This window comes from Epinephelus moara, chromosome 6 (genome assembly GCF_006386435.1).
Source record: "Epinephelus moara isolate mb chromosome 6, YSFRI_EMoa_1.0, whole genome shotgun sequence".
Taxonomy (NCBI): domain Eukaryota; kingdom Metazoa; phylum Chordata; class Actinopteri; order Perciformes; family Serranidae; genus Epinephelus; species Epinephelus moara.
The window spans coordinates 13,087,767-13,105,579 of NC_065511.1; the positions used below are offsets into that span (position 1 = coordinate 13,087,767).

A 17,813-nucleotide genomic window follows, 5' to 3' on the forward strand; every position below is an offset into this window, starting at 1 on the left:
GCAGCGGGGCTACCAGTCCGATGGAGACAGAGCAGAGGGGCTGTGAGCCAGCAGGACTGTGAAACACTTGTAGGTGAAGAGTATCAAAAAGGACTTTTAGTACAGTGTGCACAACAATAATACCTCACGGAGAGAGACTGGAAATGTTGCAAGCCAGTTTGGATCCTTTCACACGCCGTCTCTCCTGCGTGCAAGCATTTGTTTACATTGATCAGCTGTGCATTTTCAACAGCACTAGCACAGCGTATGAAACACAGCCAATAAGCTTGACACTATGGTTGGACTTTATGTTAAAGCCAACAGTTGCACATGTGCATGAAAAAAAGAAAGAAAATACTGCTCTTATTTAACACAGAAACAGCAAACTTTTTCATGGGGGTTGAAAGGGAGGTAAAGATTTGTCACGGTGAAGTAAAACAATGAAGTAAAAACACGAGAGGTTAGTCACATAGCACAAACTGACCCGTCTTGGCGACAGGGTTTGATTTGTTTTTTGATAATCATCAGTGGCTGCCAGACCTTTGCTGAGACTACAGCAGAGTAATCACCAGTTTGACTTTCAGTACACCACCCCAACACCACCACAAGACTTTTGAAAGCTGCTCAGTGACACGAACTACCACAGTGATTTTTAAAAGATGCAACATGGATCACTTTCATTATGTGTAGTCCTTAAATATTAAGGGTGTAATGGTACACTAAAATCATGGTTCAGTGCGAGTTCAGTACAGCAGAAATAAAAACAACTGCATAATGATAAGTTTCTTATTATTTATATTAAACAGACAGTGTTACCAGTGTCAAAGACAGACACAGTCCTCTTGCTGGAGACTGAGGTGGCATTGTGCCCAGTGGCAACTCAGGGAAACTATTTTTTCATTATAAAAATAAGGATCATTTCAAATACTTCTACCATGTACAAACACTGATTACTTTTCCAAAAGGCTACAGGTCTATACTTTAAAATTGAAAATACCAATATGGAAAAAAAACATGTGTATTAAGACCACTTCAGACCAACAAGATGAATTTGTTTTAGAACGTTGCAAATAAAGTGCAGTAGTGTGAACTGGCCAGTCTGAGTTCGACTCCAGCTGGCTGATGGTGTCACCTGCAACTCAATTGCTGGCGGCAAGTTTTAGAATGTAAGGCTGGTCACCCATTTCAACATCCAGTCAGCTTGTAGTGAAATCCATCCCAGCCAAGCCCTCTTTTCTGTCGTCATGGTGTGCCGGTGTGTATGCCCCCGCCCACCACACACACAAAGACATACATTTTCATTGACTGATTAATCTGTGTTGGTTTTTATTTTAATATGTCATATTTATTATGAATACAGTCCATCTGATGCTCGTTTAATTTCTGTTTTTTTGCAGTTCCGTCACTACTGTAGTTGCAACTGTAGCCAATATCTCACTGTCACTATCTTCATTCATATTTTAAGATGCTATGATTTATATTCAGCCACAAAATAAGCCTGAAAAGTTGGAAATCAGAACAGAAGTGCAGAGAGGTGTTGCATAGTGATGATACACAGTCGCATCTAGTTGCATTGGTGTGAACCGACAGATGTTGAGAACATTGCAAAGCTGCGCATTGCAACTAGTTGCTTGTTTCATCTAGTCTGGTTGCGAATCTTTGGTCTGAACCGGACTTGAGGAGGAATGTTCCAGTTCCAAATTGGCTATATTCAAACATTGAAAGCACCCAAACATTTATCATTCTGATGATCCTGGTATGTGTTATTTTTTCATCCTGGCGATCGGCACAGCTGGGTGATGCTGCTAAATGCGCATTAGCTCGTTTGATGCGTTCCCATTCACAAACTCTACAACTGTTGCTGTTGTAGCTGACCGGGACGGATTTGCATGCCAATCCCCTTGTTGTGCTAACCTCACTGTATATTACAAGTGATGTATGGCTAAAAGTTTTTTTGTAAAGTATGGTTTTGCATTAAACACTTTAATCCACATGCAGTGTATTCTGCGTCACCTGCTTACATTGGACCATGACCCCTGCATTGTGATGGCTCGGTACGAACATACAAACCATCACAGCCCTATTAGATGTGTATTTTATCTTATTAGAAGCATTATTTGTACTGCCTGCCTTTATTAACAGCAGTGTTAAATTTTTATTTACGATTTATGATATAATTGTCAGTGAGTTGAGAGTGAATGTTCATTCTCGACCATGTAACTGTTTTTTTTTTTTGGCATTCAGATGCATTGTACAGATTTTGAAAGACTTGGAGTTGGACTTTCTTTTTGTGCTGCCTTTGTTGACAAATTACATGTCTGGGCTTGTTACTGCCACCAACTGTCGAACAGTGGAATAGCATGAAACAATTGTATCATAAGTATATGTGTATGTGCACTAAATCTGCTTTTAAAAAGATTACTTCATAGTCCTACCAGTGGTCGTAAAGTCCACAGGGTACCTTTAAGTGCGCAGCTTTGGTCATATGCCAGCAGGTGGTTGTAGCTGGTTTTTTTTCCCCTGGTAGTTACACATAGGCTACACACACACGCACGCGCACACACACACACACACACACACACACACACACACACACACACACACACACACAGCTCTTTCTCTGACATTTCTGAAAAAGGTAATAAAGTGAAGGACAGGCAGTAATCTAGCTGGAATGCTCCACAGTGATCATCACGAACACAGCGAAAGGCAGCTTTGACTGTGGAGAAGATTTCCATAGCAGGCCTTAACAAATAAACCTCAGCAATTTACTGGCAGCTAATAAACTCTTGTGTAGATTGGCAGGATCCTGCTGTAAGTCTGAGCTGGACTTACAAACTGCACAGAGGCAAATAACTCCGGCTGAGCCTGGGCTAGCATGACAAAAGCCCTGCTCCTCATAACTCTCATTCCTCACAAGACCCGGTTATGAAATGTTGCTAGTGGCTGAAGGATTCATCCCTGTAACCTTGAGCAGCCGGAGAGTTAGTGTTTGACATTGTAAGCTGTGTTTGTTACAGTATGTAACCATATGAGCATCTGCAGGCCTGAGGATTGTTTTACATCTCTGCAAAACAGTTGAAAAGGATGACAGAAGGCAGTGTCTACACAATTCTGATGTCAGGCACAGGGCCAAAGTGAAACAGGGATATAAGATAAACATGTTATATCCTGAAGCATATGTTGGTGTGTTAGAATTAGTTCAGTCGTAGCCATAGGTATTCATGTAGACAATATTTGTCACTATATTATTTAGGCATTTTACATATTATATAAGAACACTGCAACAAAGACAGACAATTTGGAGAAATCTGACTAAATTCTGCAACCAGACCCCCTCCTGGCTCCCCATCAGACACAGCTTACTCACTGCTTTTATTGCATCCAACTATTAAGTCCCACTATTAGATCTCCAGTCTTCCCTCTAACTGGGGAATTTACTTGTGTAATTAGAGGCATTATCTGTGATTGAATATCCTGCTGCAGGCACATATTAATGCGTATGGTGTTGGCAAATCTGCCACGGCACAGCAAAATCAGTAAAGTACCAACAAATAAACATGAGTCATGTTGGCAAATAAAAAATCACAAACACATATTGCTCATTTCCTAATTTGATAAAAGAGTCATTTTCTCCTTTCAGGTGACTTAATGCTCACTGACATTTGTATTCCGACTAAAGCACACACAGTAGCTAAGTTACCAGCTTTTAAGTATGGAAGCGTCACACTCTTGTGTTCACTGATTATCATCATTAAAAATACCTACAAAAAAATTAATTAGACGTCCATGCAGTGTCAGCTGGCCCATTTTTGATGTGGTTTTATGAAGTATGATTAGTTTTATTTGCATTAGAGTTACTTAATAAGTGGTACTTTTAGTCACCAAAAACTAAGCTGACATTTTAGTTAGGAAAATTTTATGCATTTTAAATTTGATGTCCTTTTATAATTACATGTCTATTTTAAGGTTAGTGGAAAAGGCACTGTTTTTTGGTTTGTACCAGACTAATGGCTCACACCCTCAGAGTGCCCATGTCTCTCTACTCTGAACAAATAAAACAGCATCACTGTCCTTTCTTAAAGGGATAATTTGGTCATTTTTAACCAGATCTGTGCCACCAAGGTGTGGGGAGTGTGTGCAGATGAATGACGTTTGGCTTTTCCTCGTGCCGGCATCACCAGGAACTCCCCTGCTTACCCAGGGGGGCACCTTAACACTGTTGTTGCACGCACACCCCACTCCGCGGTGACACAGACCTGGTTGAAAATCGGCAATCCCTTTAAGATGTTGTCATTTCCCAGACTGTTAAGACACAGCCATTCAGGGGCACCCAGCAGCTCGGCGGGTAGAGCAGGCGACCCATATACATAGGCTATGTCCTGGTAAGAGCAGCCGTGGGTTCGCTTCTAGCCCATGGCCCTTTGCGTCCCCTCACACCCCCCCAGTTGTTAAAAACTGTAAGAATTCTGATATAGTCCTATTTTTTTGTTGGTCAGTTCTTATGTACTTTAAGTACTGTTGGGAAAATACCATCAATTGATATTTTTGGGCATGGTGTCTGTTGATGAAATGTTGTTACATAATATACAGTATATTTCAGCCAAATGAATAAGGATCAGTCCTTGTATGAAGTCCTTGTACTGTGTGTTGTTAACTAATTACTTACATACACTTCCCCTGTGGCACTGTGTGGCTGTCCTTAATGGAACATGTCACAGTGACGAGAATCGGGCATGGAAAGAGAGATGGGCAGAGGTCCAGAGGGCTGCTGATGTCAGCCAAAGCAAGCAGACAAACACTTAAACACACACAAAACACACAGCTGGGTCCATCTGTAAGTGCGTGTGTGTGTGTCATTCTGTTGTATAAGTATTGTCTCTTGTATAACAAATTCTCAAGAAGTACTCAGAGCTGACTGCCACAAGCTGCACTCACTACACACACACACACACACACACACACACACACACACACACACACATACTCTCTCATGATTGAATTCTCCTTGACTGTGCAGAACAGCTAGACTTCCATTTGCTCCGCTGCCAAAAATGTGTCAGTCCTTTTCCTCCAGACGTCCTTTATTATGTACAAGAGGCCATGTAAGAGCTGAATCAAATAATAGCTCTGCAACAAGGCTGCCTGCTGTCTGAGCTGAAGCGGAGGCTACCCGTTTATTAGGGCATGGATTGATTCACCGTCATTTATTTGGTTAGATCTTGATTTGGTTCATTCTAATCCATTTCCTGCGGCTTTGACCGCAGCCTGTGCTACTGGGTACGAGCAGGGCTTCCTTGGTGATGATGATGCTCCGTCAGTGGTCGATGTTCATGCTTTCAGTGTAAGTCAGTGAGCCGGTCGGTACAAAAGAAGGAGTTTATTGAGGACGCTGTTGGATGTGTAGACAGAGCCAAGATTGTCTCTCATTGGAGTTTTATTCTCACATCAAACACTCTCCAGAAGATTTAAGGAAATAATTGATGCTTTCAGTGCATCACATCAGGGGTCTCGGAACCACAGTGAATTTGTGACTCGGCCAACAAGCCACAGATTAAATGGTTCCCATCTGAGACTTTTTATTTATCTGATGTAGCTCTACATTTTCTCATAGAGCCTGATAAATTGGCAGAATACTAAAAGAAATAACAGCAGGTATGAGTGACATCTCCTGTTGTGAATAAATTCCATTTGACTGCGCGCAAGGAGCTTTAGGGGTCCCTGTAGCTGAGAAAGCACTTCTGTAATACATTTTTAGCATACCTGCAGATGTGAAAAATGTATAGCCAGTTATCATTTACCCTGCTTTGGTCCAGGATTGTATCACAATAGGCAAACAACTGCAGTGTTTATTTGGGATGATGCTTTAGGCTTTTTATTAGCTCTTACTGAACGAGTGTGTCTGAAATCTCTGTGGAGGTTACATTTGTATTGAAGCTGCTGCTCCTGCTGATGCTTGTTTTCACAGTTGTTTTTTTCTTGTTTACTCGTGTCCCATTTTTCTAAAAATCCCGTGGCTACAGAAGCCGGTAAAAACTGGACGAGTGTGCACTTTGTTATATGATGATAAGAATAAATAAGTCAGTGTGGCAAGTGTTGTCACAATACTAGAATTTCAACAACAATACTTTGTCAAATATCAATATTCGATACCATTGTCAATACCACAGGGGAAAAACTTACATTGAGCTTTTTCCAGCTTTTCTTGGGGCATCCAGATGAGACATGTGTTCTTGGTCCACCCCAAAGCCTCCTACCAGCTGGATGTGCCCAGAAGGCGCCCAGGAGGCATCCTGATCAGATGCCCAAGTCACCTCAATTGCCCCCTTTCAACGCAAAGGAGCAGCGACTCTACTCCAAGCTCCCTCTGGATGTCTGAGGTCCTCACCTTATCTCTAAAGCTGAACCCAGCCGCCCGACAGAGGAAACTAATTTTGGCCGCTTGTATCCGTGTCTTATTCTTTCAGTCCCTGCCCAAAGCTCACGCCCTTAGGTGAAGGTTGGAACATAGAGAGAGAGCTTTGCCTTTTGGCTCAGCTCCCTCTTCACCACAAAGGTCCAGTGTAACTCCACCATCACTGCTGTCGCTGCGCAAAACCACCTGTCCATCTCACGCTCCATTTGACCCTCATTCATGAGCAAGACCCCGATATACTTGAACCTCTTCACTTGGGGCAGTTTGTTTCATTTTATTTGACTTAAGACCATGTCACATGGTGTGGAGCATAAACGTTTTGTATAGTAATAACAGAACAATGACACACGGCATGGCTAAAATACAACACATGTTACTTAAACAAAGGAGGGACATTCTTTAAAACAGCACAGTTTACAGATAACATTTGGCATATTTGATTGTGGTAACAGAATTAATTTAAACATCGATGGGCGATTGGAATAATACTCTATATTTCATAAGCTAACATTCTGACATTCAAACAAAATATGATACTTATCTCCCACATGATTATCATCACAGAGGTTGCAGATCCTCTGGGTTCTGTCCAGCCTTTTATATCTTCAAGTGACTTTAGGAATTCTGGTGTTGTTCACTCTAAAATTACAAATAGCCTGTCTGTGCTTTTGTTTTCATGCAACACAAACGATACGATACGATACGATACGATACGATACGATACTATACTATACAATACGATACGATATAAAACAATACGATATGATATGCCTAATTGTCATATCATCCCAAGAGGGAAATTTGTCTTGGACTCAGGAGCTGCACAAGTATTGCTGCCTTACAGTGATAGGCCAGAAAAAATGAAGCATGCACCATTTAAAAAACAAACAAACATAAAAATACATACTACACATAACAGTATTGCACATCAGCCACTCATTTATTGCACATAACACCAACACACAACAGAGCACCATAGGCAAAACACAACACAACCCCTGGGGTTATTTAAAATCTTAATTGAGGTTGGCACAAATTAATTTTTAAAATGATTTAGTTTAAATTTGGGCATCCACATACTTTTCCAGGTCAAGTTCTTGTTTAAATTCTACATATATATCACATGATGTCATATTTCTGAGCTCACTTTGCCACTTTTTTCATGAACTGAGCCTCTGTTCAACTTTTAGTTTCAGCTGGTTAATGTTGTTACACCTTTGTGTGAGCTAGAGCTACAACAAACCACAGTCACCCAGTGTCTACTTAACCTGAAAGGCCCACGGTGACGCATGTACACCTGTATTATGCAGGCTGAGCAAATAGTTGTACATTATTCAACTGAATATTTAACTTCTATCGGCCTCCCTCAGTAGCTAATAATTCTCTTTTTAACTGCAGGACAGAGTGGATATCTTCCCAAGTCGCCATACACCATATTATTGCAGGTTGTCATTCCAGTAACTCTCTCCCAACCCAGAGGGGGAAATCAGCCGTTCTCCGACTCAGAACCATGGCCTCAGACTTGGAAGTGCTGACTCTTATCCTGGCATCAAGGACATAACATTTTAGTGTTGTTATTAAAGGAGAAATATAACACGGGTATAACATGACAATGACAGTTTTCTTTTCGTTGTTAGTAGCAGAGAACAGCAGGATGACTGTAGTACACATTAACAATAACAGAGAGCAGGAACACACAGCTGATACCTGTGTATCGTTGCTGCAGAAAATGAGTGGTAAATACTTGTTTTACTGCTATCACTACTCCATGCTTTTATTTCAGTTACTGTCACAGAAAAGCTAGTTTGGTTAGGATTTAGAGAGAGAGTTGTTTTATCTCCCCATATGTTTGTGGTTGGTCTGTGCAAGCAGCAGGCTCATCCTGGGAATTACTGCAGGGATCAGGGTGTGGCACTGGGATTCTGTTTCTCTGCATGAACACACACGGACAAACACACACACTGACACACACTGCATTATATTTTAGCTCAACAAATGAACAGAACTTGCTTCCACCTTCTGCTTTCTATGTATCTGTATCCTCTACAGACTTCGTACTGATGTCATCCTCCTAGAAAGAGAAGAGTGATTTATAGGAAATGTACTCCGTCTCCTGATTGGCTGGTTTGTGGTAAACCAGGTAGCTGTTTGACTTAGTGACTGGCTGTGTTTGTGTTGCAGTTACTGAATGAAAAGCCAGTTTTAGGTGAAAGAGGAGGTGGAGGAAGGAGGGGAGGGGACAAGGGAGGAGCTTTGCACAGTGCTGATGCCTGCAGACACACAAAGTGTTTGTGTGTGTGTGTGTGTGTGTGTGTGTAAGAGAGAGAGGTACTGTAAGTGAGTGTGTGTGCACATGGTGTATCACAGGGACCAAAACAGAGCAGCGTCCCGGTCAGCAGACCTGCAGTGGCAGAGAGAGGAGGAAAGTGACCCAAGACTTTGCAGTGCTAACACTTAAGACACAGGAGTCATCACTTCAGCTTAACAGGAAGGAGGCAAAACCACTGAAGCGTCAACATCAATATTCATTATCATCATTCTTCACAAGGAGGCCAGAAAGTGACGATGGAGAGCCACAGGTCTATCCAACATGAGATCACTACTCTTAAAGGTATTTCTCTGATTTCGATTCTCAGAATCAAACAGTTGAGTCCTCGACTGTTTTTAATGCGGGGTTGACATGAAATTAACAGGCCGAATCACAGAGAATGAGAGAGGGCATTTTATTGTGTCTCAATAGGGAAGCAGACAGGGAGGGGTGTCCGACACAGGCATTGTTTGAAAAGCAGCGGAAGCTCAGAATATCCCCCAGCTCAGACACTGTTAACTCAGCTTTCACAATCACGTTTTACACTGAGAAACAGAATTCAGGTGCGACCCAGGATAAAAGTAGAGAATGAGGTCCTCTTGTGTGTGTTAGACTGGTATGTTTAATTTATGTCCCCTACCTTTGTGGTGTTGACACAGAAAAGTGTGTCACTGTATCCCAGCCTGTGTAAACAGACAAATTCTGAAGGAGTAAAGAAGGCTGACATTTGGGTGACGTACGACCGGACATCACATTTGCCATGCAAAAGCCAACATTCAAATTTGAAGTTCATCATGCCTCGCCTAAAATTAGCAGTGACATTGTGCCTAATGAGTGGGCAACTCTGCTGTTACTCACCTGTATGTCCGTGTTAGTGTGTGTTGAAGACAAGTAGAGATGTTTTTGATTATCACATAACACACTTTTTGCCAGCTAACTTTGTTCGTTTTTTGCATCAGTTGTTTGTACTTGTTTCATCACTCGGCACGTTCCCATGGTTACGTCTTTTCAACGCGTGACCTGTCAGGTTTTACCTCTCAGAACAAGTTATGCACAGGTGTTGCTCCACTGTTGTTCTCTCGCAGGGGAATGCTAAGAATGAGATCCCTGCTGGAATGAATGAATGTCCCTTTGCTTTGTTACACTGATGCTTGTGGTGATGAGAAGGATAATAACTAAGAAAGACTGTCATAGGGGCAACCTGTATGAGCTGCACTGCAACAAGTAATCGAGAGTAGATACATACTTTGATTACACGAGCAGGCAAACAGCAGACAAATAGGCGAAGCATGTCAGTTTGTTTTTGCAGGACAGTATATAGTGAATCAAAGTGCTTTACAGGCTTTGCATTAGCACTTTGCAACCCGGTCCAAGTTCCCTGTGAAGGCATGAAAACATTCCTCTAAGCCCTTAGCATCTAAGGTGAAAGAAAAAAAGAGTAGACCCTCAGGAGAGGCAGTTTACACAGAGATGTTGCCTTCTTCAGCAGCTGGTTGTGCAGTGGGAGCTGTGGGTGGCAACACGCAAATGACAGTAGACGCACAAAAATGTGAAGCATTTAGAAGACACAACAATCCATCAATAGGCTTATGACCTAAGCCCGAAATTAAGGTAATAAATTCAATACAAGACTTCCAAATTAAGTCCCAGAATAGATCCAAAGCAAGATGAAATGTGATCAGGTGATATCATGATGCCACTCCCCAGCTCTGAGGGCTGGGGTGGTTGTGGCTGTGCGGGTGAAATAACGGTGGAGAGTGGGGTTGGTCACATTGATTTCCTGTTGATAAATGAATGCTGACTTTACACACAGACCCCAGCTATCACCCACACACTTGATTTTTTTTACCCAGGAAGTGCGCTCAAATGTGATTTTGACATTGAATCACAGAATGAATTAATTACTAGAAGAAGCCAGACAGTATTTATAATGAAAACATCAGAGGTGATTGCTTTAAGCAAACTTCTCAAGTCTCATCAGTGTCCCAGAATAAATCTTTATGTAATTACAGCTGTGTCACTGTCTGGTTCTTTCTGCAGACAGTGTGTGTGAGTCTTCACACAGTCACACTAATAGGAAACTGTTTATTGGATCTCACCACAGTGCAAAAGTTTGACAAGGACCTCTGGGGAGATGTAGTGAGCACCTATGCTCATTCATCAGAAACAGGCCTCTTCATGTAAAGTATCATTAGATAATGCACAGAGGCGAGTGCACAGAGAGGGTCTGATTCCAGGAAGCTGTCAGATGTAGACTGTGTGTAATTAATGTGATCTCCCCAGTAGTCGCTCTCTCTCCGTGTCTCGGATCGATTTCAGTCTCGGTTGCACTTCCTGAGGGGGGATCTGTAGCCATATGAAATCCCTGGTGGCCCTTCCCTGCTTTATCTCATGACAGATATCCACGTATGCATTAGGATGGAAGCTACAGCATCCTGCTGTCACCCTGCACCCATCTGTGGCAAATATACAGCTGGCTGAAGTAGAGGGGATAAAAAATGGCAGTCTTTCTAAAATTGACTCCATTGTGTCTACTCTGTGTTAATTGTTTCTAAATGGTTCTGATTCTGCAAGCATAATACATATAATAACCTCAAAAGTTTGCTTAACAGCTACATTTAAGAGACAAGCTAGTTTTGACAAACCTTCGGTGGATTTTCTGTCAATGTGGCCAGAACTGTGAGGATTTTTTTAAGATTATGCAGATGGGACTTATCTTGAAGGTGTTTTTCCACTCGGGTGAAACAGGCTCTAATGTAACCACCCTCGGCAATATGCACCGTCAATGTATGTCCAATAAAAGTGCTTGTTTTTGCCACTGACAGGCTCAAATTATTATCATACAGTAAGCGTCTGACAACATTACGGTAAGCATCCCTACAGAGATAGACCTTTTTGTTGAAGAGTACGATTCTTTTTGTGTAAGCAGAAACAGCCCCGACATTGCTATCGCTAAACCCACCAGACTCCATGAGAAAAATACTTATTTTATCATCATAAAACACACTTCTTTCAGGGTTTACAGAAACAAAATAAAAACTCACAAAAGCCATTTTAGTTCATCCTCCCACTGTTTCAGCTAGCATGGTTTCATTAAAAATAAACCCTTAATTCATCCAGCTAGATGTGAAAATATGCTAGCTCTATACATGCTAAAATTACTGTTTATTTAAATGTATTTTGGTGGGTTTGGAAATAGCAATGTCAGGGCTGTTTCAGGTTAAACAAAAAAAAAATCTTACTCTCACAAAAAGGTGGATCTCTGTAGGGATTCTTTACGTAAATTGTCGGACACTTATAATAACAATCTGAGCCTGTCAGTGGCAAAAACAAGCACTTTTAGTTGACGTATAAATTGATGATGCACCGATACACCCTTCCTACCCAAGGGGCAGCACTAACTGAGGCATTTCAAATGCCGCCACACGCAGTTGGATAGCACAATAGCCAATCAGAGCAAAAAACAAGGTGACGTATTCATTGCACTAAGCCCCATTTGTTTGCCGAACAGTGGGGCTAACTGATATATTCTGCTTTTGCCGTATCCCGTCGGCAAAACAGCAAAAACGTCCTTCCTGGAAACGAAGGCTTCTAGGGCAGTCTTCTGTTCCTCTCTCAAGGAAACAGATAAGTGTAGTTGGCTTAGCGTTTCTTCCAAAGCTGAATTGAATGGACGCGGTCCTTCGGCAGCTGCCATCTTGGCTGTTTACTTTCTGACTCCTACGGTGCAGCGCTGTCCTCATCATGTTACGCCCACCCAGAGCCCGCCTCTGTCAGATAGACTGATCTGATTGTTCCAGTGGGCTCTGCTTGTCCGGGCCAGATTCCCATGCAGTTGAAATTCGAATTTACTGGGGGCGGGGCATCTGGATTTCCAGGTTCCCAAGTGGTTACACTGCAGCCTATTCTGCCGTTGCAGGTTGCATCCCTGTCGCTCAGTACTGGACCAGTTTTAAAAATTGTGGTTCCCATTATGACTGCATGTGGAAAATGATGGCTACAGAGATACACATGGAGACTGACAGAACTGTGATTGGTCAGCTTGTGTTTTCTCTTAGAGGTTTCTTATTCCAGTAGAGATTTTTGAGAGTGAAAATAACATTTAACAAGCTGAGAAAAAGCTCAACAATCTTCTCTTTTTCAGTAACACACATGTAGATAAGCTGTTTCCACTGCAAAACCTAAGCCGCAAGAGTCCATGGCGGCACTGCCCTTACCCCTCTGCTTCAAGTATAAATCCACCTTAACAAATCACTTAGGCTGCTGCTAGAGGTTTGCAGCAGAGCGCTTTCTGCCTTCCAGAGTTCAGACATGAGGCATTAAATAAGTAAACGTGAAAACTTCTAAGACAAGCAGTGGTAATATGATAGATAATAAAGAATGTTAATACTAATAAAACTGTGTTTATACAGCATATTTTATACAAAAAGATGCAATACAAGGTGCTTCTCAAAAGACATGCAAGAAATAGGCTGTATCTCTTTTTCATTTCAGACAAAAAAAATCCAAACAGACTTTTTCTGAATTAAAATGTCACATAATATTTATTTTTTTAATAAACAGAGAAAAATAATAGCCTACCCATTATACTCAGTGTGTGACTAACAGTGACACATAGTTCAATGATGAGTAATAAGCATCATTAGTGAACAGGAGCAAAGTCATGGTCAAACCTTGAACAGAGTATATTTACTGCCCATTAGTCTGGTGAGACGTGCAACAATGTGCAGTGAGGAACAGGGTGAGGCCCTGACATGCTCGCAGCCTCCTCTCTACTATTGTCTAAAGGAAATAACTTTTATTATGCAGGAAATGCTCCTAGGATTGTGATGCATCGGTGTATTGCATTCCAGCATGTTTGGAGAGAAAACTGGATTTTAAATCAGACTTCTATTTCAGCATTTGTATCCCTGCCTGCAAAAAATCTGCAATGTTAGCTCATGATAATTATTCTGAGATGAAAAAATTATTTTCCATTGACTGACTGAAATCATGATCACACAGATCGTCTTCTTTATCCATTTTTAAAAACAATATCTTAAAGATGTTCTGCGTCGAGCATGCTCTGTGAGTCTCTATGCTCAGTCACACACACATATGCAGAGTCATTAAGCACACTGCATACTGTACACACACTGATCACAGTCAGAGGGAATTCCCTGACCTGTTTATGTATTCAGGGAGTTCCTCTCTCCTTTCTGTGTCACAGCCAAAGAATTTCAGCCCCAGACCTGCCTGACAGACTGTATCCCCATTTCCCACTTGGCGAGCGCACTTACGTAGATTTTGTTTCCTTCTGTCGTACTTTTCTTCACCTCTGTTTCCTCAGCAGAACAATCTGTGGCAAAGGTGGCATTCTGTACCATTTGTCATATCTGATGTGAGTCAAGGTAAATAGAGGGTAGATACCCAAGGACTTAGGACTGACCAACAGAGTAAGTGTTGCATTTAAAACAGTTGCATTGAGAAGTTTCCTAGCTTTCTTCAGGTTGTTTACCTCAGACCTCTGAGAGATGACTTGTCACACCATCCTAAAATTGCTACTCCAGCTTCACTGGATTTCATGCCCCCCCTTTAAACCGCACATGAATAGATGTATGAAATGTTGTAAGGAACGCAGCACATAAGGTGTTATCAGTGGTTGTTTAGGATGTGATTTTCCCATAATCACAAGCTGTTGTGTCAGCGTTTACAGGTCTGCGTGAACACTCTTTGAAGTGTGTCTCCGTGCTGCCGTCATGGTGCATTCATGTGCAAGGTGAGCAGTGCCAGTAACAAACAGGCTGGTCACATTATCACCAGTTTGCTGATTACAGAGAACACTGTTTGCATTCAGGGCTCTTTCAGGCCTGCGTTTGCTCTCAGGCATGAGGAGGCGCCACAGCATGGGATAATGATGAATGCATCTGACAACAGAGTGAGAGGTAATACGTCGTCTGTGTGTGTTTGCCTTGCACTGTGGCCTTTTATAGTGGTGTGACCAGTGTATGTGTGTGTGAGAGAGGTGGGCAGTTTGTGTTAACGTGCAGACATCTGCCTGTGTATTTGTGTGTGTGCATGTTTGTCGAGAAGTATGGCCTTAAAATTTTCTGACCCTGCAGTGTTATTTTACATCTAGTCATCACTGGGTCCTGGTCCTGATTCTTGCTTCATGAGACACACTGAATAACACCTTCAGGTGGAATTCCCATTGGCCAGCATTGCAACTGTGAAAGAACTGAGAATGAGAATCTGGTTTATTTCCAAGTAGGTTTTCACATACAGTGAGTTTGCTTTAATGTATTGGAGCACAGTCTCCAAACCCATTGGCTAGTGGTCTGATGTTAATAACCCCCTGGGGTAACGGCCAATATTTTGGGAGATCGGGTGTAGCAAGTGGTTATCCTGGCCAAGACTTCCACTTATGGGCTGGTCATTTTGGCTAATCTCTGTAAACCGATATCGGCATACAAATTTGGGGGAAGGAAAGGTCATTTGAACATTTTATTTTCACATTAAAAAATAGATAAATGTGGTTTTTGCTGGGGTCTGTATTCAACAAGCACGTTCCCTCAAAGCTAGAATATTATTTGTAAGCAGGGACATCTCTGTAGCACCAAAATACTTCATTTTACCATCATCAAAAAATTGCAGCTCCTGCGATTTGGATATTGCACTTGCCATATTGCAATTTCAGTAATAATTTAATTACTTGTGCGGCCCTAATATGAATGCAGATAACTTCTAAAAAGCTATATAATATAATCCTGAATTACCAATAGCTTTCTGAGATTGCATTGCAGCCAATGCATTCTGTCTCTCCACACAGACTGTTTACCAACCTCTCAAACGTGATCGGTCAATACTACTCTGACTACCAATGGAAAACCACAATGCCTCTTGCTCCGTTGCATAACAATTCTGCATATGCAGATATATGTTTAATTGAATTTTTTAGAATGAAAAATCTGAATTTAAATAGAAGTTTTGTGCAGAAATGTGCAAAATATTTTCCAGGAGTTGTTCACAGCATGAAAAATAAGTAGAATATATGCATAATGACTTTAGTTGTTCTTTTATCTCAGACATGTTAGGATGTTACATACCTTGACATGTTTCGGCAGAAACTTCCACCTTCCTCAGAAGTGTCACTTGGTGGTGGTTGTGATGCGTCTTTATCAGCCGATCTGTCAATCAGGATATTACACGTAAAAAAGAACATAAAAAAGAATGCGAGAAGGAGACGAAAATAAGACTAACAAGATCAATAAATGAAAAGGCACAACAAGAAACCTACAAATCAGCCATAACAGATCACTGCAAAAGGGAAAATCATCTTATGGACTGGGACAAGGCCCGAGTCATACACACCAAGGTTCCGCCGAAACATGTCAAGGTATGTAACATCCTAACATGTCTGAGATAAAAGAACAACTAAAGTCATTATCAGAAACTAAAGACATAATGAACACCATTGAACTAGAACGAACTAGAATATATGCAGTGTACAAAAATAATAGTCCAAAAGGTGTGTTAATGTAACCCATGGAAACAGATGTGAAGATGTTTACATGTAGTGTCAGTATGGGGGATAATCAAGACAACTTTATATGTGTGTGTGTGTGTGTGTGTGTGTGTGTGTGTGTGTGTGTGTGTGTGTGTTGGCAGCATCTCGTCATCAACCTCGCAAGGCTGTTCTCAGGCAGTGCTTTGAGCTAAATGTTTACTGATGATGTCGCTTTCTAAAAAGTAAAGGGACCACCACCAAGGTGTTATGACTGTCTGCGCCAAATTTTATGGAAATTCACCCAATAGTTGTTGAGATGTTTCACTCAAAAGTACAAATGTCAGTGCCTTGGTGGTGCTACAGGAAAGTCAGGGTATCACCACAGTCAAAGGGAAGTTCTTGAGATCTTTCAGTCTGGACCAAAGTGGTGGATGGAATTAAGGCCACATTTTAGAGAATTCTCCCTCAGTCTTACCATTTTACCTTCTGCCATTACCAGAATTTCAGACACACAGATTTGGAGGGAAAGGGTCTGCTCTTTGAGGAAGATCTCAAGAACTCTGAGCAGCAAAAAAGGATTCTGCAGACAGAACCAGTCTAAGTTTCTGTACACCTGTATGGATATGATTCGGACATTACTAGTCAGCTGGTACCAAGTAGCTGGTGAACCATGAGTGATGCAGCTGATTCATATCAGTTAATGCCTGTGTGACCTCAGTGTTTTGCCTGAACTAACACTATGTTCCATGTCATTTACAGGAGCTTCGTATGTGTTTGCAGAACAGTGCCCTCTTCCTGTTTTGTGCTGTACAGCAATTTGACTGCTGACACAAAACTGCAGGGTAGATAAGATGCTGCCAATCATCTCTTTACAAATTCACAGTAATTGTATGTTTCTGAATGAATACAGTGACTATTAAATGATGGTATTGTGCATCTCAACCACTCGTCTCCAGTACTCTGTGAATGATGTCATTTCCAGATACTGTTGTGAAATCTGGCTTACTCTCTTTATAAACAATTGTTTCTTGTAAGCGCTGCTATATTGGATCCACGTCCCACGTCTTGGATCTTGCGGATAGAACTGAAGAAACAGAGAGCACAAAGAAAGGAAGGAAAAGTTGCAAGAGGCGTTTGATGACTCAGGAAGTAGTAGTTGCTTTAATGGAGACTGTTGATATGACTTACAATATGTTACTTACCCCGTCTCTGCTGTGCTGCCTTGTTACAGTACTTCTTTACAGTGTTGGAGAAAGTACTCAGACCTTATACCTAAGTAAAAGTAGCAATACTACAGTGCAGAAATACTGTTAGAAGTAAAAGTACAGAAGTATTTGCATCAAAATACACTTAAAGAAACAAAACAGTAGTTGAGTAACTGCACTAAGTTCCTCTCCACTGCTGTGCTAAAATGGCCTTTCTTGATTGTTCAGTATTACAGTAGCCTGGATAAAATGAATGTAATCCAACTGGGCTGCAGTTCTACAGTAAGACATGATGTTCCTTTGGCCACAAAAATTAGTCTTTGATCAGAGACAGTGAGCTGCCAAAAATGCCAAAAAAGGCAACAAACTGTTGCTGACAGAAGGTGCATGTCAGAGGAATGGTATGAGACTCGGGTTAAT

General features: G+C 41.5%; 1 protein-coding gene across 8 annotated transcripts in view; it reads left to right on the plus strand.

Annotated features, from left to right (window-relative positions):
- LOC126392072 (plectin-like) overlaps positions 1-17,813 on the plus strand; it is a 161,105-nt gene that overhangs the window by 43,845 nt on the left and 99,447 nt on the right. For 2 of the 8 annotated variants that reach the window (XM_050047217.1, XM_050047219.1), the window contains exon 1: positions 8,818-9,005. The exons of the other annotated variants lie outside the window; for them this stretch is intronic. In XM_050047217.1, coding sequence (XP_049903174.1) covers positions 8,960-9,005 — 46 coding nt within the window. In that variant the 5' untranslated portion in view covers positions 8,818-8,959. Of the gene's footprint in view, positions 1-8,817; positions 9,006-17,813 lie in introns of those variants that run through there. 8 annotated transcript variants of the gene reach the window in all.